The 21,714-nt window shown below is 36.4% G+C and overlaps 3 protein-coding genes across 4 annotated transcripts; 2 read left to right on the forward strand and 1 right to left on the reverse strand.

Annotated features, from left to right (window-relative positions):
- Window positions 1–447: 447 nt before the first annotated feature.
- LOC141833689 (NAC domain-containing protein 74-like) lies at window positions 448–7,717 on the reverse strand. Its single transcript, XM_074721177.1, has 5 exons — window positions 7,550–7,717; window positions 5,857–6,030; window positions 3,214–3,491; window positions 1,765–1,962; window positions 448–1,175 (listed from the first exon to the last, which is right to left on the reverse strand). Exons 2-5 carry the CDS (start codon window positions 6,014–6,016, stop codon window positions 630–632), a joined length of 1,182 nt encoding a protein of 393 aa, XP_074577278.1. The 5' UTR covers window positions 6,017–6,030; window positions 7,550–7,717; the 3' UTR covers window positions 448–629.
- Window positions 7,718–9,382: 1,665 nt separating this feature from the next.
- On the forward strand, window positions 9,383–9,793 carry LOC141834032 (histone H3.3a-like). Its single transcript, XM_074721493.1, has one exon. It carries the CDS (start codon window positions 9,383–9,385, stop codon window positions 9,791–9,793), a length of 411 nt encoding a protein of 136 aa, XP_074577594.1.
- A 354-nt stretch (window positions 9,794–10,147) lies between these two features.
- LOC141832950 (rho GTPase-activating protein 5-like) lies at window positions 10,148–19,843 on the forward strand. 2 transcript variants are annotated; one of them, XM_074720317.1, is made up of 6 exons: window positions 10,148–10,612; window positions 17,980–18,100; window positions 18,181–18,300; window positions 18,780–19,010; window positions 19,081–19,285; window positions 19,463–19,843. In XM_074720317.1, exons 1-6 carry the CDS (start codon window positions 10,161–10,163, stop codon window positions 19,636–19,638), a joined length of 1,305 nt encoding a protein of 434 aa, XP_074576418.1. In that variant the 5' UTR covers window positions 10,148–10,160; the 3' UTR covers window positions 19,639–19,843. The 2 variants fall into 2 exon arrangements, with proteins under 2 accessions (XP_074576418.1, XP_074576416.1); XM_074720315.1 differs by having other exon boundaries at window positions 19,081–19,843.
- Window positions 19,844–21,714: the final 1,871 nt, after the last annotated feature.

Genomic DNA, 21,714 nt, shown 5'->3' on the forward strand with positions numbered 1-21,714 from the left:
TTAGCTCTTATCATTTTATTCTTAAGCAGTCGCGATGATTATTTTACTTGACAATAAATAAATAAATAAATGACGCATGTATAGCATAATCAGGAAAATACACTCAATTTGAAAAACAATAGATCCAAAAAATCAAATTAAAAAGCTACTGATAATCCAACTAATTTCATTTTTGCTAATTGTTAAAACTCCTTAAAACATGCATGTAAGCACCAAAATGAAATAGAACATACAATAACACTTTAAAATTATAATTATTGTCGGGTGAAAATTTGAAAATTAATTTCAAATCCAATTTCGATCCCCAAAAAAACAATTTGAGATCTTAATCTTCGAGCATAAATTACTGGAGAAACTATATGGAGAAGCAGTCCAAGAAAAAGAAATAAGATTGTCCCTTCCGAATTATGATTTGCATGCAAAAATGTTCTATGTAAGATTTCTTATCAAATCAAAAACTCTGTAAAAATATTCTTAAAGATGACGAATTTACATCTGTATCCATGCTGAGTCGCCATAAGATAGACCCACCTATGATAAAGTTATAATCCTATACATGAAACAATAGCAGTAAATGCAGACTAGTCCTTTTAGAACAAATTCTGAAGAAAGCTCTATCCATGCTGTAACTATAAGTGAGGAGTTGAGGAGCTAGTCAGGAAGTACCGAGCGTCAGGGAACAGAAAATACATTATAAGAGCAATCGATCCAGCAAGGCAGGCACTGAAGATAAGCCAGTTTAGCCCAGCCAATGAAGTTGGGTTGAAATTGAAACCTTTATTATCGCTTCTGCTCATATCACGATGATACCCTTTGTTGCTAAACTTGACAGAGTGATTGACTGACTGAGTGTTCGTTGATTGCATCTTGCTAACCTGAAGTCTAATCCTCTCAGACGGACCATCAGCTGAGTAGTGTTCATTGCGTCGTCTAATCTGAATTCTGGGGCTCTCACAAGAGTAAGAAGCAGTAGTGTCACCAAGTGATACAGAGTCCTGTTTAACAGGATTCTCAGTTCCAATTTTAGAGTCACCAAGGCTTAAGTTATCAGAGCAGCCAGATCTGAGGATATCAAAGAAGTCATCTTCTAATAGGAAATCAATGTTTTCTTCAGCATTTGGATCAAGATAAGTATCCAGTGGCTCCTGTTTTGTCGGAGCAGAACTAAGATCTCCCTGCAAAAATCTCAAGATAAGTATACAACCATGACTACGTATATATCTAACTTGGGTATGGGTATTTCCAGACTTCAGATGCCTGATAGAATTGAGTCATTTAATTGAAGTGGCTTAGCAAAATGATGAAACTACAACAGTTCAGCAAAGAATTTTGCAACATATGCAAATACGAAGAGATGAAAGAGAAATTCATAGTGACCTTTTTTGACAGAGTAGTACCATTAGGAAAATAAAAAAGATTATTGAGTGGTGAAATTAAAGATCAGTTCCAAGTAGAGTTGGCAACACAGTATTGAACTGACATGCACTCATCTGACTACTCAAAATGGACTAATGGAGAATCACAAACTTATTTTATTCATTTCTTATTCTTATAAATCAATATTTGATGCCTAAGTAGACTTGTGCTAAGTGACAAAATTCTTAAATACTCTTGAGACCATGGTGAGAGACTAAGTTTCTGAACCTAAGAACTGCTAGGACAAAAATCTTGAAACCAAGAATGTTTTGAAGATGAAGGGTCCTACAGACCACCAGGTTAGTTCCCAGTAAAACATATATCTAATTGTAAGAGATTGAGTTATACCTCCGACTCATGCTCTGGTTCACTAGGACCACTGAAGTTGGGATCAAAGAGTTCAGCAACCCATGCGTCAATATCATCTATGTCATCTGAGTGACTAGATGATTCCTTGAAGACCAGAGGTTCTGCATTTTGGGCGATTTTACCTTCTTCAGATTCCCAACCATTTCTCTTAGTAACACGACAAAGAACAAAAATATCCTGTAAAAAGATTAAATATTAACCAATCCAGAAATACATCATAGGAGATACTAAGAATATAAAACTCAGACTAGTATCTATAGTTAATTATCTACTAGCAATCAGGTATAACTTCAATAAATGGTAAAATGAGGAAAATAAAGTTCTGATGGTATGGAAGTGTTCAAAGGCAACTTAATTCTTCTAATTAGATGAGTTTGAATAGATTGGAGTTGAAAGGGTAAGAGGGTAAAGGAAGACAAAAGAAATCTTTATTTAACACAACAAATTGTGATTTAATTGATTTGGGTCTTGCTAGTAATATATACTCACACAGAATTCAATGGAAGAATAAGATTAATGTAGTTGAACCTAAAATAGTCTATGTCGGGCGATGATGAGGATGAGTATCTAACGCTAAGCTTTTGGTATAAATGATCAGCGAACTAGAGTAGGAATTCCTGAGGTCAAATCCTATTGGTGTAAGGTTGAGTTAGTCCACATGTTGGGCTTGGGGCAATCTAATCCAGTTCACCTGCCCACATGTGAAGGTGAGCATTAACAGTATGAATATATGCATAGGCTCTTTTTTTTAATAGGGTGCTTTTTCGCAATAAGTTGTAAACAGACAACAGGTGCAAGTAGTCTCCTCATTTCTGATACAGGTTGGCAAGATCTTCCTCATATGATGTTCTTGTCAAGGTAGGAAGACTAACTCATACTTCATAATCATTTGAAATAAAAAGGCTAAGTAGTTTAATTGTGGCTCCATATATAGATACTTTAATGCTAACTATTGCAACCCAGTGCAATGAAACGGTTGAGTCGTGAAACTATATGTAACATGTTCTATAATGCCGAGACCCTATACCCAAATTAATGGTAGCACATTGATCTAGGCCTCTAAACCAATATGATTATACACTTTACAAAGTAGGGACAATCCATGATGCCATAAAATCAATATTTGAGCAACTATACTAGACCTAGCTTTTCAGCATAGTTATGTGGTTCTAATTTTAATCTTTCTACAGATTAGAAATTGCACAAGGTACATGATAGAATATGTGGAGGAAAAGAATCTTGTACAAGAAAATTTGCTTATGCTTGTGTTCTGTTTTTTCACTCCTACGAAGAATCTGCATAAGATTATGCTAGCATATTATTCAAGTCTAAACTAACAAGGCTTGAAACATGCCTAAATTAAAAGATTTCAGATAGAAAAACATGTTTTACTCAAATGGTGTCCATCATCCAAAGCAAAAGATTTACCTTTGAGTTGAGAGCAGCCTTATACTCTTTTTCACCTATATGATATTCATGCATAATCCAATCAGTGCGTTTTCCACATGGAGGCCGACCTGCATGAAAGACCAGAGTTTTTTTGGTGCCTAATACTCGGTTTTGGGACTTCACGTTACGGTCTTTGCCTGTGGATTTCCAATAACCTTCTTCTGTTGCTCTGTTGGTACGAGAACTGTTAGGGTACTTTCTGTCACGTAATGCAAAAAAATGCCACTTGCTATCTCTGGTGTCAAGAAGACATTTTGCTGCAGTGAAATTAAAATATAACATAAGAAACGAAAAAGGAGATAATATTCATGAAGCACGACACTATGTGATATATTTATCTCTAAAGTTGTCTATAGCCATGCTAGGTAGCAACAAAATTTGATATTTCAGCCACCAGTTACACAAGTCACTTGTGCTGATTTGGTACACCAGTTGCAAGGCTAGGAAAGAATGGAAGAAAATACGTAGAAAGAGAAAAATCAGGAGAAGAAAGACCTAAGACGGAAAGACGAAGGAGAGAAAACAAGGGGAAGAAAGAAGAGATCTGGTCTTTTGTGATTTCACCATGCCAATCTAGTTCTGCACATTAACTTGGGCTTGCATCAATCTGGGAAGAGAGACAACTTTCTCCAAAAAGAAGATAAAAGAGGATTGATGTGGGTAAACTCTACTGTGTTGAATGAAGATGAGTAAATGAGTTCTAGTGTCATAAAGGATACATCTGAGTAAAAGGCCTTAGGTCCATCCAACCTACTATGAATTAAAGGGAAAATGTCAATTATAAAAGTGCTTGGTCCTTAAATGTTGACTTAACCATAAACAAGGAAAAGTTCACGAGTTCAACGCATTAAAACAGTCATAAAACAATTATGGATAGAATTGAGGAAGGAATTGGTGAAAATCAAATGAGGATTACACGATACCGTGCCACTATTTACACGACAATGAAGTAGCAAGAAGAGAGTTAACTGGGGAATGACGCAAGAGAGATGATGAAAAAATGTCGCTTAATAAAACTAAAAATAATAGGGAGTAACTAATGTGGGCACAATTACCCACTTATTAAACACCTATTGAAATGATGACATGTATCCTGAGTAGTTAGTTATTGATATTTTAAGGATTAATTCATATGAGCTGAGTAGCTGACATATATCAAAGGTCAAAGTCAAGGGGCCAATAAGATACCACTGCATGAAGGGCCAAATGCACTCTCAATAGTTGAGTGCTCATTTTGGGGCCTATAAAAGGGGGTCAAGTACAATGTTGAGAGGGGACAATCAGCTATAGCTTCAAGCTTTTAGAGAGACTAAATAGATGAATCCCAAGATGAGAAGTAATTGTCTCTTGGTTGTTCGATCATAATGCGCCCAAGCCACCATTTTCTCCAACATCAACTCTCATTCGGAGAATGAATGCTTAGGATCAGTCTAAATCAAATTCATTCCTCTTCCCTTTATCAAGAATTATACACTTCTTCACCTTGACCAAAAGTTATGCACCTCTTCCGTAATTGCTACAAATTTTCCACCTCTTCTTTTTTACTAGGAATTATTCACCTCTTTCTCTTTATCAGGAATTATCCACCTCTACCCTTTACTAGGATTAACCACATCTTCCCTTCGCTAGAAATTATCCACTTTTTCCCATCACCAAGAGCTGCCAATTTTTCCCTTTATCAAAAATTCCCACCTCTTTTCCATCTTGACTACTTTGATGAAGGAATAATGTCAGCTAAAGTTGTTGACCACCTCATCCGAACTGAATGAACTACTTTTTCATCTGACTTATTTCTAATTTATATGAAGTGGGCTGGAAACTAAGGCAAGATAAGAATACTGATCCATCTTCATCCTCCACATTGAGCTTCCTTTAACCAAAGTACCATTCCAACTCCCAAGCCTACACTCGAGCTAAATCAAGTAGACTTCATTGTTGGATTGTTATTTGATCATATTAAGTGAATAACCTAGGAGTCTGATTTGGGTGGATAGATGAGAAGAGGAAGGAGAGAGCAAATGGTGAAGTGAAAGGGATAATGTGATTTGATAATGCCAAACAGTCGAACAGTTTGTGAGTATTCATTATTATGTTGTGTGAATTTCTAATTTCTATTTTTTTTTAATGTCAAAGAGATCTTGCAGTCCTATTGCATGTTTATAAATTAAAGAAGGTTTTAATTCACAAAATCTTAGAGATGAAGTTTCATGCACTAACTAGGCTGGGATTGATACATATTGATTGTTCATTGGCATAGTCCAAGATCTTGATCTGTGGCTAGGAATAATGCAATGAAATAATGCCAAACAGGTTAAGAATCCATTATTATCTTGTGTGAATTATTAATGTTGATGTGAAATGGATTTTGCAGTCTTAATACAAGTTTATAAATTAATTAAATTTTTAATTCAAACCATTATTATCTTGTGTGAATTATTAATGTTGATGTGAAATGGATTTTGCAGTCTTAATACAAGTTTATAAATTAATTAAATTTTTAATTCAAAATCCTGCAGATCCAGAAGTTATTTGTTATTGTCAGAAATAATTCAGATCATTATCAAGTCCATTGCAAAAAACATTAGTATGTGATGAATAACAAAATTACAGGTGCAAAATTACCAGGTAGATCCCATGGCTCATGCTTGTATATGTCCACCTCTGGTATAAGCTCATCGAAGTTGTGTCCTAGTATTTTCAACTTCAAATAGTGAGATATAAGTTCAACATCTGTCGGGTGAAAACCAAACCCAGGTGGCAAACAAGCACTTAATTTTTCCATCCAAAATGATTCAACTGCATGTGAATATACAAATATTATCACACTAGAGATCAAGTAATAACACAAAAAGTAAAGGTAGACAGGATAATAACAACAAAATGGAAGGCAAATAGTTCATATGAACAATGTAAAGACCGCAGTTTATATTTACAATTTCAACTATCAAACTATATTACTATTTAAATCATCATTTTATTCTGGAAAGTGGGAACAGAAGCAGAAAATAAGTGGAACCAGAACCATGAAAAGTTTTAGCTGCTTTCTTCAGAAGAACAATGCATTAGCAAAATGAAATGAAGTACAATGTCATGTAGTGTGACTGCTAAGTTTAAACTAAAAATTTGTTCTGATTGGGGAGGGGTAACTCCTCCCAGACCATAGCACATTGGAAAGTGTTTTAAGTAATCAGTTTTGGCTCAAACCAATGATGCTTTTTACTAGAACACTCTTTTAACTGAAAAAATGCCAAATTTACTATTATTGTGAAAGAGTAATTCAAGATGGTGTTCTTTGCTTGTAGATCATCATGTTTCACAAATATATATGAGTTGAATTTTAGTGTCTTAGTTTAAATCAGTGCAAAATTTAATCACACCAATGTCACAGTCAAACTAGGAAGTCTTTTCTTTCTAAACATAGCAGTCTTTTTCTTTTTTGGATTAAGCTCTCCAAGGTGAACTCTAAAAGCTACTGTCTTTCCAGGCATCCACTCTTAAAGTTTTACCCTTTTCTTAACACATCAGTATAAGTTAACATACATCCCAATAAACTAAAATTACCATGACATTAACAATCCAATATGTGGTTAAAAAAGCAATTTCAGATGGATATTTACAACCTTGATCTCAAATACAATTCCTTCTTAGAATATTAATTATGGTAAATATATAAACACTATATTAAGTTAGCCAAATAATGACATCCTTAATCGTAAGTATATCCAATGGCCTATAAGATAGAAGAAAGAAGCAACGGCAAAAAAGAGCTATTTCTAATGTACAACTAGTCTGTGTGCGTAATGTACACTCAGAACACCCTAGCACATCCCATACATAAACAATGTATCCTAGGAGACAAGTTAGCTGAAGTGACCAATAAAGCTCTGGCCTGATATTTGCACAGGCTATAGCTAAGTGGTGGGATACCAAGAAACAAATACTAAATTGAAATGCTTGAGCTTGACTTGACAAGCTGAAGAACATAGTTCAAGTCGCAGAGGTTGAAAATTCCCAACTATCCCTTACTCCGCAATACTGGAGGGGGAAAAACGATAGCCTAAAACAGGAAAATAGTGCAAAAGCCGAGTCCAAGGACCGAACATCGCATCTTACCTATGCAGACACAGATATATCATCCGATCCAAAGGAGCTTCGAAAAGGGAGACGGAGGACGATCGGGCAATTAAGTTTCGAAGACCACAAACGACCTTATCCGATTCTATGCCGGAACGAATCAAAAGTATGGAATAACAAACCTAATCACATAGCTCAACCTAAAAAAAACCGCAAAAGAAGAGAAGAAAACATGGCTGACCTCTCTCCGTCCAGTTCGATCGCCTGCCTGGAAGGAAGAGCGATCTGGTGGGCGGTTTGGTGCACTCCTTATCGTCGTCAATCCCTGGTGCAATCGTTTCGCTCCCGAGCCCCCCTTTCTATCGATAACGAAGTCGTCGTCGAAGTCAAGTCCTCGCGGGAGTGACAACACCGATAGGCACGAGGGAGGGAACGGGCCAAGGGGCTTGTCTGCGCGTTAAAACCGCGTAATTTTTAACTTTATTATCATAAATAACTAATTTTTAAAAATTACCAAAAATACATATGCTCGGTTTGGGTGAGATAAGGTAGGGAAAGTAAAATATATATATATACGTTCTATTTATATAAGATGAAAAAAAAAGGTCCATTAATTATTATTTTAGAAAGGAAGAAAAAAATAAAAATTAAATATATAAAATTATAAAAATATTTTTATTTTTTAAAATAAATCTAATGTTAAAAATATATATATAGTTCATTAAATCTATAGATATAAGATTTTTTTTTATCAAAATCATATTGTGAGATTAATTAAAATTAATATTTATGACTTAAATAAATAAAAAAAATTTAAAAAATAATGAATAGACATATAATAAATATATAAAATATAAAATCTATACATTTTGGTACGAAAAGGATAAATCAGTATTTATATATATATTTTTATAAAAAATTATTGATGTAAAAACGGACAAAAGATTCAGTGAAAGAAATTTAAAAAAATTTAAATTAAATAAATTATTTAAGAATTAAAATTTTAAAATAGAAATAAAATTTAAATAAATAATATTTAGAGTTACCTTCTCTTTGTTTACATCCTAAATTGGAGTGTAAAAATTTTTTTCTTTTCATGGGTAAGGAAGGTTAAAATTTTTCTTTCCCTACCCTTCCTTCCTCTTCCCTCACTTCTTTCCAAATAAGGTTAAAGTTTCTTTCCCCTATTTACTCTTCCTTCCTCTCTCTCACCTTCTCCCATCTGATTTTTCATACATGATCATGAAATCAACTGTGTAGAACTGCTAATATGGTATATTCCACTTTTACTTAAGTAAAGGGCACCTGGCAGTTGTTTGTACTAAACATACTCTTTAATGGGGCATAAATTAATTTATTAATTTGTTTACAGCTATTTTTTTATTAAAATAATTTTTTGATATAAAACAAATTAATATTCCATCTTTCGAATCTTATTTTTTGAAAGGATGATATAATATTAAAAAATATTAATATAAATATTTTTTTTTGAAAATGATAAATTATTTTTGAAAATAATATTGATGTATGAATTTAGATTTTAAGTTTTTTGTATTATCCTTTGAATCTAATTCCGTATGGCTGACCAAAGGCCTTACCAGCTATGCAAGTTCTATCTTAAGCATTATCTTTTGTTGAATTTCTGTACCAGTCGGAGTTGACTTTTGCGCATGTAGACAACTTTGACTTGAGTCCAAAACCACCGACTTCTCCACAAGTCAATCAACAGGTGTAAGTTCTTGATCTTTCGCTATGAAGATGTTGAAGGTCTTGATCGACAGGTGTAAGTGAACAAGCATCCGAATTAACCGCCCGGGAAGGAAAACGGCGTCTCCTCGCCGACGGCCATGAGAATAACCACTCGCGCGCATGAAGCATGGGACTCTGCAAGTTCAAACCCTCCGATCGATCTCTCGATCGTAACCGACCAACCGTCTCGCCCCACGTTCGTTCGTTCGTAACCGCCACCTCCAGTCCCACCGGCGTTCCTGTGATCGAACCGTCTCTATATCTCCTCTCCACGCCTACCAATTCCATCATCGACTCTGAAACCAACATCAGCACTGGTTCCCCAATGGCTCGCACGAAGCAGACCGCACGCAAGTCCACCGGCGGCAAGGCGCCCCGCAAGCAACTCGCCACCAAGGTAGCGAGGATGTCTCAGCCAGTGCTAGGGAGGGTCAAGCGCCCGCACCGGTTCCGGCCGGGGACCGTGGCGCTGCGCGAGATCCGCAAGTACCAGAAGAACACGGACCTGCTAATCCAGAAGCTGCCGTTCCAGCGCTTGGTGCGGGAGATCGCGCAGAACTACAAGACGGACCTGCGGTTCCAGAGCCACGCCGTGCTGGCGCTGCAGGAGGCGGCCGAGGCCTACCTCGTCGGCCTCTTCGAGGACACCAACCTCTGCGCCATCCACGCCCGGCGCGTCACCATCATGCCCAAGGACGTCCAACTCGCCCGTCGCATCCGCGGCGAACGCCATTGAACTCCTCCTCTGTTTAATTTTCTTTCTTTCTTTCTTCTGTAACGTGCACGTGACGCACGTGCTGCCTCGGTTAATTCAAAAAGGTTGGTGGGTCTAGTCTTCTATCACGATCCATTCCGTGCTTGACAAAGAAAACGATGGTTGATGGGGATGCTTCTTCCTCCTCCTCCTCCTCGGCGAAAGTAAAATAAAAAAATATATATTTTCAACGAATCAATTTGGCTATTAAGACATGTCTCCGTCGTTGTCAACCCGCACAAAGCTTGCCCACTTCCTCATCGCTACCTCCGCCATCGCCATCGCCATCGCCATCGCCGCCGCATTCCATTGCGATCTGCTGGATCTCGCCATTGGCTCCGCCGCAGCCATGGTCCGCTTCCAGATTCGTTTCTCCTCGCCCGAGCAGCGCTCGTCCGACGAAGAGGAAGAGGACGAAGAGGAGGAGGAGGAGGAAGAAGAAGAGGATGAGGAAGAGGAGGAGGTTTCCCCCATCTATTCTCCCTTGATCGTGCCGGAACCGTTCGCGGTAGAGGAAGAGGGGGAGGGGGAGGGGGAGCGGAGGGAGGAGCGGCAGCAGAACCAGAGCACGTTCTCGGTGATAGCGGCCTTGCTGGCGGCGCTGAGGAAGTCGCTGGTGATTTGCAGAGTCGGCGCGGCCGAGGACCGGGTGTGCGCCGGTGGCTCTGTCAACTCCATGGAGATCGGATGGCCGACTGAAGTGCGGCACCTCGCGCATGTTACCTTCGACCGATTTGATGGCTTCCTTGGCCTTCCCGTGGAGTTAGAGCCCGAGCTTCCCTGTAGGGTTCCTAGCGCCAGGTATCCCTGCATTTTTCGAAATTTATATTTCTATTTTTTTTATTGTTTCATGGTAGATTTTGGGGTTTTGCGTTGCACAGGCTTCTTTTTGATAAATTATTCACCCATTCCATTCTCGTCCTGAAATACTTGCATCCCAAAATTTATCAGTTTAAGTATTAAAATAAAAATAACGTTGAGTATAAGAGACTACAAATTATCATAATAGATATTAAAAAAATACTACATATACTTTTAACATCCAATATAACATGAGTGCCAAAATATATCATAAATAAATATTTTTTTAAAAAATTTAGCACTTAACTAAATTTTATTCAAGCGGAGGAAAGAAGGGTTGAAAGTTGAGGGAATTTTGGGAAATAGGGACTTGACAAGATAAAAATTGAAAAGATTGTTTCTAGGGTAGGGTAATTGCCTATTTTTTTATCTGTCGATGTTTTTTTAGCACTATTTGGGTAAATTCATTGTTGATTTGCTGATAATTGAACACAAGTTAATCATCTGGGAGAGGAGATTTATGGTGGATTTTAAATCTCAAGCTGAACCAAAACCATTTAGATTTTATTTATGTTTTGAGAAATGCAAATACTCATTTTAGTCAATGCCCCACTACCCAAATGATTCTTTGGTTTTATGAGACTAGATCCATTTGTTACCATCATAATTCTGTTGGTACCTTTTGTCCATGACACAACTTGTTGCTATTCACCAACATTCAGCACATAAATGAATAGACAAATAGACATATTTATTTATTATTTGTTTATGTACACACTAAATATTTAAAAACCCAACTTGTTACAAATATTCAATTTTATAACCACGTAAGAAATTAGTTTGCTTGCATTAGAATTGATAAATGAGGCATTGATTTTATTGGATTGCACTTTCTGCAATGAAATTGCAATCAGAGTTTATTATTCCCTTATGAAACACAAGCTTGGAGGTTATGCACTTGCAGCCTTATTTGTTACATTAGAGCTTTATTGGCTATGTTGGAGCATGTATCAACTTGGTCATCAATTATTTCACTCAAGTCACAAGTTGGTAAGTCTAAGGATCTATACGTTGTCTTGCAATTAAGGTTGTAAATGAACATGAAGTTTGTAACTCAGTTTGATAAGTGCTTATTTGTATTCATGGCAAAAAATAAGTTAAACAAATAAGTTTGGAAAATAGTGAGTTTGGTTTATGAATGTTTCTGGACCAAACTTGTGAAAATTCATCAATAAATTTATGACAATATTATCTCCAATTGAGCTTGATAAGAAGCTCAAGTTGGGCTTGAGTTTAACAAGGATTTTAATAAGTTTGAACAAGCTTAGGAAGACAAATGAACAAACTTGAATAGAGTCTAGCTTGGCTTACTGGTCAATTTGATTTGGCTATAATGAGTTGTTTCTGGCTCTAAGTCTTACTTAGGGAATCAAAGGACATTCAAGATCAAGGGAATAACCCACTGCTGTCTTGATTTGGTACAGTTGGTAAAAGCGCTGGTTAAGACACAAAGTCCCTTCACTTTGACTCCAAACCATTATAAGCCCTTATCCTATTTCCATCTTAAAAAGCTTTAGACAACACCAATATCTAGCAATTTAAGACTACAAACATTAGGAAAGCACAAATCCTTAAAGCTGTTCACTCCCTAAGCTACCACAATAAGATCTTCATTTGATGTAGAAAGGCCCACACGACAAAGATAAGGATCCTAACCTCTAATAAAAGCTTGAAGAGGCTTGATTTTATGATGGAAATTCCAATCAAATCTTGTAAAGCTGCTCCTAAACAAGCAACACATTTTTTAGCTAGTAAATTTCTGATGGACAAGCAAGTAAGGGTCTCAAGGTCTATGTCACACCCGCCATGAGCTTGGCATGCTATGAAGCTACCTTCACTCATTGTGCTTGAACTGCAATAATGTCAGAGCAAGAATGTACACACATAGATAAGTAAATGAACTAAATGCATACTTTTTGAAGGCACTCCACTAGTACAATGCACACATCTCTGTGAACACAAAAATACAAAGTGAGTATATAGAAAAGATGTGCATGAATGTAATTTGATTAAGAGATAAAAAAATCAAGTAAATCATAAGTCTATCATTTTTATAATATTTCTACCAATGAACTCGTCATTAATAATATATCTATTGGTAGGTACTTCGTACACCGAACTGTCCTTTTTAATAAAATTATAACCAATAAATCCACTAAAAAATAAATAATTGGAGTTAATATCTCCACAGTATAATTATGTCATTTGACATATGGGCTCAAAGCTCTCACTGGTGGTATATAACAATATAGTATCCTCGCCGAAATAAATATCGACCATGTGTGACCCCTCGCTACCACATCCTCCGATCAGGTACTCTAGTACAAGGCTAGGCTCAGGGTTTCACTTTTTAGTATTTCTCAATTTCACTAAAAAGTAAATAATTGAAATCAGTATCTTTTGAGTATAATAATATCATATGATGTATGAGCTAAAAGCTCTCACCGGTGGTATACAACAATATAGCACCCTCGCACAAATAAATATTGACCATGCGTGATCCCTCATTGCCACATTCTCTTATGAGGGTCCGATATCAGATACAACTAAGAGTTTTCACTTTTTAGAATTTCTTTTATGCATCTAACATCTTTAATTTTTTACTTTAATTCTTTTTACTATAACTATTCTATTTTGGATTCACATTTTATTGGTTAATCTGACATTTAAAATGAGTTAGTCTGAATGACTAGCTAATTCAACTTTTAAAATGAGTTACATTAAGTTTTTACATATTAATATGTGGTCTCTGAGTATAAGGTACATAATATAAAGTTATGAGTATTAATATCTAAGTCACAAAAACCATAAAGATAAAGTTTAGATCAAATGACAACTATTAACTGAAGAGTAAATTAGAGTATTTATTTTAAGTTTAAAACAGTTTAATTATTTTAAAACTCATTTCTCTATTTTTAAAATTATTTTAATCCCTTTTTCAAAAATAGTTATACAAGCATACTACATAATCTATTTTATAAATCTACTTATGCATAAGGAAATATGTCAAGAAATTAAAGGATAGTTTTATGCACTTTAAAGAAGAGCTTCCAAATTGACATTGACCACTGACAACCCTAGATTTGCTATGCAATGTCACGATTAGGGTTGCAAATTAGAATTTATAAATTTATCGAAAACCCACAATTAATCCGAATAAATCAAGTATAGGGGCCTCGAGTCGTGTTTTTCCAAGGACTAGTAGAAAAGTTATTTAATTTGAGCTTATCGTGTGTCGTTCTTTTTGGGTTTTCAATGAAAATGGGGTTTTGGTGTTTTCAAATCAAAATACAAATCAAAGGTATTAAAACATGGATGAATTAATGACACTTGTGAATGAAGCTAAATTATCCTTTACCTAGGAATGCAATGCAAGAAATTAGGACTTTAACAACTAGACTAAAACAAGAAATGAGTTTAACGAAACTAATCTAGCTTAAGAAAAATCAAAACAAGATGCAATCAAAGAAAACTAATAACTCAATTGAACTACAAGCAATCAAAGGGAACTAAAATTTGGTGGCTGGAATTGGCATGGGAAGGAAGTTTGGCACGGAACACTACCCACACTATCATTGTGTATTAACCAAAATTTGCATCCAATGGGTTTGACAGCTTTACACCCACAATTTGAATCCAATGATACGGAACAGTGACTGAGAAATGGAAATTCAGAGTTTCATTAAGGTTTCAAGTATGTGAGATCTAAGTTAGCAACCTTAAAACAACTCGGTTAACTGAATTCGCTAAACCAACATCAACATTTGCCACGAATTGCAATTAAAGGTTTTAAACAGGCTTATCAGGATGATACGGAACAGTGCAGGAAGTTTCAGACAGTTTCAAGGGATTCAAACTAAGCCAATTAGGTTCTAAAACGAAGCAAACTCAAAACATAATCCAAACATTGAGCTAATAACCAAATGCACCAAGTTCAATTCGAATGCAACATCAATTTGGAAGTTAACAGATGCGAAATCAGGAAATACAGAAACGAAAGTATCAGAAATGTTCAGAAATGAAAACTAAGCATCCGATCCTCCCTTTTCCTTTGTTTCCTCAATTTGGCGTCAACAAACCGTCGAATCTAGCAATGTAGCTTCGATAATCCCTTGGAGACTTCAATTTGGCCGCTGGTGTTGTTTTCCCGTGTGCCCGAGCCCAGAACAAAACCGAAGAAACCCTCTCCGGCGTAGACAGAGCTCGGCAGGATTCTATTTTTAGCTGGAAACACCGGAATTCTCCCCTCCTTCTTTCACCGTTGAGCTTGTTGAAGCCTTGGATGTGTTCCGCATTCTTCAGAGAACCCCTCGTCGAATCGCGGCTTCGGATTGCTCAGCGCCTCGCCGGAACAAGCTGGAACAGAGCACTGCAACGCCGGAGAAACCCTCTCCGGCGAGCGTCGTCCGGCCACCGATTTATACCCAACGGACCGGTTTAAAGTTCCCAAGAGATCAAGGAACGCAACTGAAAAGATTTGGGAGGATGGGGGGCCGCCGATTGGTACGTCGCTGCACAGAGGAGTCCGCGCGAGGAGACGATGAACAGTGGCTGCGCCCACTGTTCATCGATTAAGGCCAAGGTTTTATACGTGATTAATCAAGCGATCTGGGCCGTTGATTTCTGATCTGACGGTCTGAGCTTGATCTAGGCTTTAGGGCAGTCTAGGGTTTTCAAAAATTTCAGAGATTTTGATCGGGCTCGATCCGAGTCGTGTCCTCCATGTTGGCTTGATCGATTTGGCAATTTTGACTCGATTTGACCGCGGTTGAGCTCGAGTTGGGTCCGATTTAGCCCTAAAAATCAATAAAAATCAAATTAATGCCAAAATTCACCATTAAATCACAAAAATTATATCAAGCCTTAAATAATGCAATATAGGACAATTAAAGTCAAATTGATTCAATAAATAATTATTTTCAATGCAAAAGCCCAAAATTGAATCAATTTAAATCGTAAAAACCCTAAGTCATCAACCACCCCTTTAAAGCATCTATCATATGCTCACAAGTCAATCTACAAGTATTGATGTGTTCTAATTTTCAATTATAATCTCAATAATCGAGACAATAATTTCTAAGTTAAAATGGAGACAAATTCTGCCTTAGATAAATATGAGAGAAGAACTCACTAGGGATTTCAGTGATCACACGAGGAAGGAGATGATGTCGGCTAGGGTTAAATCTTAGCAAAGTTGGCGACTAAGAAAAATAATAAGGTAAACTCATGTATATAAATCGTCTCTAGAACCCTAGACCAAGTCCCAAAATATATAAGTAAGTAGATCAATTTTAAATTGTTAACCTTCTATATAAATAATTTCTAAAGCTCTAGACCATGTCCTAAGTATACAAGTAAACCGGACTAATTCTAAATTATTGATCTTGTATATAAATAATCTCTAAAACCCGACCAAGTACCAAGTATGCAAGTAAACACACTAATTGTAAATTATTAAGCTTGTATATAAATAATCTTTAAAACCCCTAGACCAAGTCCCAAGTATACAAGTAAACCATACCACTGGTAGCGAGTAGGGTGTTGGGCGAATAGGGTCTTAGGTGAGGACACATGGGAAGAGAGACAGTGGAAAATGATTTTATAACTCCTAATTCCTTAAAAATTCTACTAAGTCATCTCAATCTCTAATACAACTAAACCGACTATCCTCATATATAAATTTGGTTTGGTTTGACCCTAAGTTGACAAAAAAAATCCAAATCAATCCCGATTTGAATTCATATGACCCTAATTACCACGTCTACCCAATAGGTTCCATCCACATCCAACCCAACTTCAACTCAATGCTCACAAGGTTTAGTTCGACTTATTTTGTCATCTAAAAATTTTAAAAAATAATTTAAGATGCAAAAAAATTAAATACGATAAAAACTTGATATTTAACAATGAACTTTTTTGAATAGTGACAGTGTAAGTGAAAATTTGATGTAACATCTTTGTCGGTAGTTCATAGTAAAAGATTGATTGTAATTAAGGTTATCTATACCAATCTTAGGATCTCTGTTAAAACTATGTAATCACTCAATTCATTTGAATATAAAATTGGGATTATTGTTCATTTAATTACAAAGAATTGACATAATTTAACATTGGCAATGGATTCACATACATACATTGACATGATTTATCTAGACCTTTGAAGGCATGGTAGTAAAAAATGCAACAATAATCAAAGAAAATATACATTGCAAAGGGGAGATGGGAAGGAAACTGTTTGGATCTTTATGATGATGATGCTCTCCTCTTGGTTTGTTAAATTAGTTTTCTTGAAATATTACAAGAAAGTAAGTTGTAAATGCATTGTAAACTATAAACTATATCAAGTAAACCATGGTGAAATTAATTGTCGAAATCACCATAATTATTAATTTTTCAATTTGCAAATTTATACTAAGTAAATCTTAGCAATTTCCAAATTAGTTGAAATTAATTCTAAATAAGGGAGAAATATAAAAATTTTAGTTACCAAAATATCAATAGATCAAACAAATGATTTAATCATACATAAGTTCATAACAAAATAGCCTAACTATAATTTATTGGCTAAAAGTTTTTGTAAAGTGATTACATAAATATAAACTTCAAATTAATTAAATATTTCCCAAGATTTGCTTCTAACATCTCTGTTCTCCTCCAAAGTGTAGTTTACATGTTGGTTGATTAGATCAGTGATAAGGAATTTTAATTGATGAATAACTCAATGGCTAATTTTTCCTTAGAACTAGTCTAATTTTCTTGTTTAAGATTTGATCACGTTAGTAATAATATGTAATATTTTTCTTTTTACCCCATAAAGCAAATAATTCTGAGGTATAGGAAATAGCTACAAGCTTGACCTTGCATTTGTTTTTACCCCAGAGAATGATATATGGTCATTGAGATATACATCATTTAATTTATAAACCTGAAAACTATGTTTGTTTAAGTTATCATTTTCAAGATTACTGACATATTAGGAGATGTCTGAATAGATGTCGAGTTGAAATAATGATGCTTATTTCTTGAAAAACCATATTGACCATTCTGTTATATAATGGAAGTCTATGATATGGTATCTCTTTTGTAGTTTGAATTATTAAGATCAGATCATATTTCAGTTCTACATTACATACACTTTCTGCATTGGAGCAGTAGTATAGTTGGTAATTGTGTCATTTTTTCCCCATAGAATAACTACAATTGGGATTTCCATACAAAATTATGCAATTCTCTTTATTTATTCTGGCATTAGTAGTAAATTGCAATATTCATGATCCATTGGCGACCTCACACAAATTCTGTTTTAGTGCAAATGTATTTGGAGTTTCTGCTGAATCCATGCACTGTTCTTACGATAGAAGGGGAAATAGTGTGCCTACAATTCTGCTCGCAATGCAAAGGCATTTGTATTTACAAGAAGGTCTAAAGGTTTGTTCATTCATGTGGAGTTTTTTACAATAGCGATAAAGCATTAGAATATATGACATTTGTTTTTATTCTGCTTAAAGGTGGAAGGAATATTCAGGATTAATGCAGATAATAGCCAAGAAGTGTTTGTGAGAGACCAGCTGAACAGAGGAACTGTACCAGATGGAGTTGACTTGCATTGTCTTGCAGGACTAATAAAGGTACTCATACCTTCCAACCTGTGTCTATCTGATTCCAGAGTCAGTTATTTTGATGTGTCTTCAGTTGGTAAGGATCTTTATTTTTTTCGTTAAGTTATTTTTCTTGTAGAAATACCTTATGTTGCAAAATGTCATCAAACTGATTTGTATGATTGGACTTCTAGACGGAGTTAGCCCTGTATCATGGTCTTGTTAATTTACTATTCAATCTGTCAATCCTTGAGCAGTCATTTCACTGACAAGGTTTATAGTTGGAAGCTCAATGACTCTACATCTCTATTGAACTTGTTTTTATGAGAAAGGACTTGTGGCCTGGAACTCCCTCAGATGTTTTCTTCTTGCTCGGGAGGCTGTTTTTCTTCATTGTTTCTTGGATTTACTATTTGTAAAAATTATTTGAGTGTTTAATTTCTTGTCCTCCAGCAATATACTTAAGTTGCATAGGTTATCACAAACATTAAGTTTGTTTGCTGCTATAGGCATGGTTCAGGGAATTACCAAAGGGAGTACTTGACTCTTTGACACCAGATCAGGTGATGCATTGCAACACTGAAGAGGAATGCTCTGAAGTTGTAAGGATGCTGCCAGCAACTGAAGCAGCATTACTTGACTGGGCAATTAATTTGATGGCAGATGTTGTTGAGCATGAGCATTACAATAAGATGAATACTCGAAACATTGCAATGGTTTTTGCTCCCAACATGACTCAGGTTAGCACTATGATACATTGTTAGATCTCATGGTATCCTTCCTTTTTGATCAATCTCGTCTTTCTTTCAGATGGCTGATCCCTTGACTGCATTAATACATGCTGTCCAAGTTATGAACTTCCTTAAAACATTGATCACAAAGGCACTGCGAGAAAGAGAAGAGGCCGCTTCTGTTGTCAGGGAACTTGATTCCTGCTCTGAGTCTCCTAATGACAATGACGAAGCAAAATCCTACGAAGGCTCCAATCCTTCAAAAACCTATTCTCTGTGCACTGGTGAGGAAACTCCAGAGTACTATGCCTGTGATAAAGGTGTTATAGATAAATCCCAGTTAACTTCTGAACACTCTCTGGGTAGAGAGAACGATAGCTTCTGTATATTTAAAAAGAAAAGTGAAATCGATGAGCATGAGTTTATTTCTAAGAAAACTTCACCAGCTACTTGTGATTTAGATGCTAAAGAAGACGTCCAGTTCGAGGAAGGAGACATACAAATTTTAGAAGATAGATTGAGTTTTAGGAGAGTGAGAAAGCTCTGCGGCCATCCTGTATTTCAATTAAGATCTTCTAAAGAGACGGCTGAGATTAGCATTGTAAATTCAAGTGAAGGAAGAGAAGCTTGTGCATGATGCTGGTTTAACAACATGGAGAAGGTGTATGCACTACTCAACTAGTGACCATAGGTTTAGAATGCTAATGTGGTAGGAAATGTTATGCACCAACTTTAGGTAGGGTTTATTAATTGTTTTGTACATTACTATTTAAGGTGCAATGATGATTGGTTTAATGGATTTGTAATTCTTAATGATAAAATATGTTGGATTTTGTAGACAATTTTTATTGATTTGCTTTATTGCAGGAAATAGAGGAGTTTTTGCTATCTTATTAAGCTGACAGGACTAACATTGATCAAGTGAATGTGGAACATTTGGTATGCTCTAACCTCAGAAGGTACGTAGGGTATTTTCCTCACAATTGATGTTGCTTTTATCTAGTCAGCTCCTGTTAACTGTGCATTTGATTTACAGGATGGAATAGTGTTCATGATCACATTTAATGTTAATTTCTATTATTAATCATAGCAATTTAGTTTATGTGAAGAAATTAATATTTATATGTTTATGTGACGAAATTTATTAATATTGGGGCTACGAAGAAGTTATAGTTTTGGCAATTTAGCATGATACTCCTTTGCAATTGAGAATCAAACATAAAGTGTAGCCTAGTTTGCAAGTAAATAAAATAGCTTGTAAGAAAATTTAGTATGTTCTACTTGAAGTGCCCAAAGCTCACAATGTATATACAAATCAATTATTTAAAAAATGTAAGTAGTTTGGCGAATCGACTTGTGCCTAAAATGATATAGAGACTTTAAATAGAATTAATAATTCTCATTCTATAAAATCTAAGATTTTAATGTGAGAAGTGATTTGATAATCATTTTGTGCCTTCAAAATCTAAGATTTTGATTACTGTGAGCTTTTAAACATATATTGATTTTTTTATTAATTAAAAATGTTTATTTTGATGGAAATTTAGCCATGAGTTAATTACCCATTTCTTTTTTATTTTCAAAGTGAAAACTGCAAATTAGATTGCACCTTCACATTTTTTTAACCATTAATTGTAAACTTATAAACACCTTAAATAGAACTTTGATCCTTTATTATGTCTAAAGGAATTCATTTTGATGAAAAATGTTCCGGTTCCTTACCGACGACAGTTGAATCACCAGACAAGGGGGAGGCCGCGTCACCCGATGTTTCCACAGTGGAGGAGAAAGGACCTGCAAAGGGGGGGCACTGAACGCACGGATTAGTTGGGCGCCGGGGGATCCCGGCGTGGCCACTCCGACGCTCAAGTCAGACCGAGAGAAGAATGCAAGTGTACCCTCTGGATTCAAGATAGGCTGAATGTCATACCTGAGGGGTTTATATAAGGCAGGAGGGAGAGATACCTTCGGATATATGTGCCTGTCATTGGAGGAGACAGCGGAATTGCTGGGTCACGCGTGTGACAGATTCCCAAGATCGGACGGTTTGTCCGTGTGGCTTATCCTTTATGAAGGAATGTGATCTGGCGGGGCCAGGTAAAGAGACTTAGTGTACACCTCGCCTCTTATAGATAAAACATTGGAAGGAAGAGGCACATCGATCCGTTGGTATCGTCTCTGCGTCAAGAGTGGCTGGTATGGGCGGTTGAGATGCGTGGATACAAGGTACTCTCAACTGCGTTGATACGGGATGCTTGGTCCGTCCCGAGCTTATTACCTGTTTCGTTGTTGAAGGAATCAATCCGGGATCCTTATCCTAAGGTAGGCACCCGATGCGGCGACCATGCCATGAGGTCGGCTTATGCTATCGAGACGAAATCGTGAGGTCAGCGAGAGTTGTAGGATATTGGATATCGAGGTTTGGAGGAGTTCGGCTGGAATAGTGATCTCCATTCTGACCTGTCAAGTAGGTAGGCGGGGGAATGTTGTGCCTACTTGGGCTTGCTGAACGCCAATAGCGAAGATATACGATCCATCAGCGAGGTCGGTTCGTAGAGTATGCGTAGAGCGTTAACCCCAGCTGTGGAGGGGCGCATGTGAGATGTTGAGGTATGTGCCGACCTCGAGGCTAGGTGGGCCAGGGTAGTTCGTACCCTGGGAATAGGACTTCTTAGCCATGGTGCTGGGGAGGTGACTCCCCTGTCTAGGATCT

This window comes from Curcuma longa, chromosome 8 (genome assembly GCF_044706935.1).
Source record: "Curcuma longa cultivar G26 ecotype Majalengka, Jawa Barat chromosome 8, ITB_CL_G26_1.1, whole genome shotgun sequence".
Classification (NCBI taxonomy): domain Eukaryota; kingdom Viridiplantae; phylum Streptophyta; class Magnoliopsida; order Zingiberales; family Zingiberaceae; genus Curcuma; species Curcuma longa.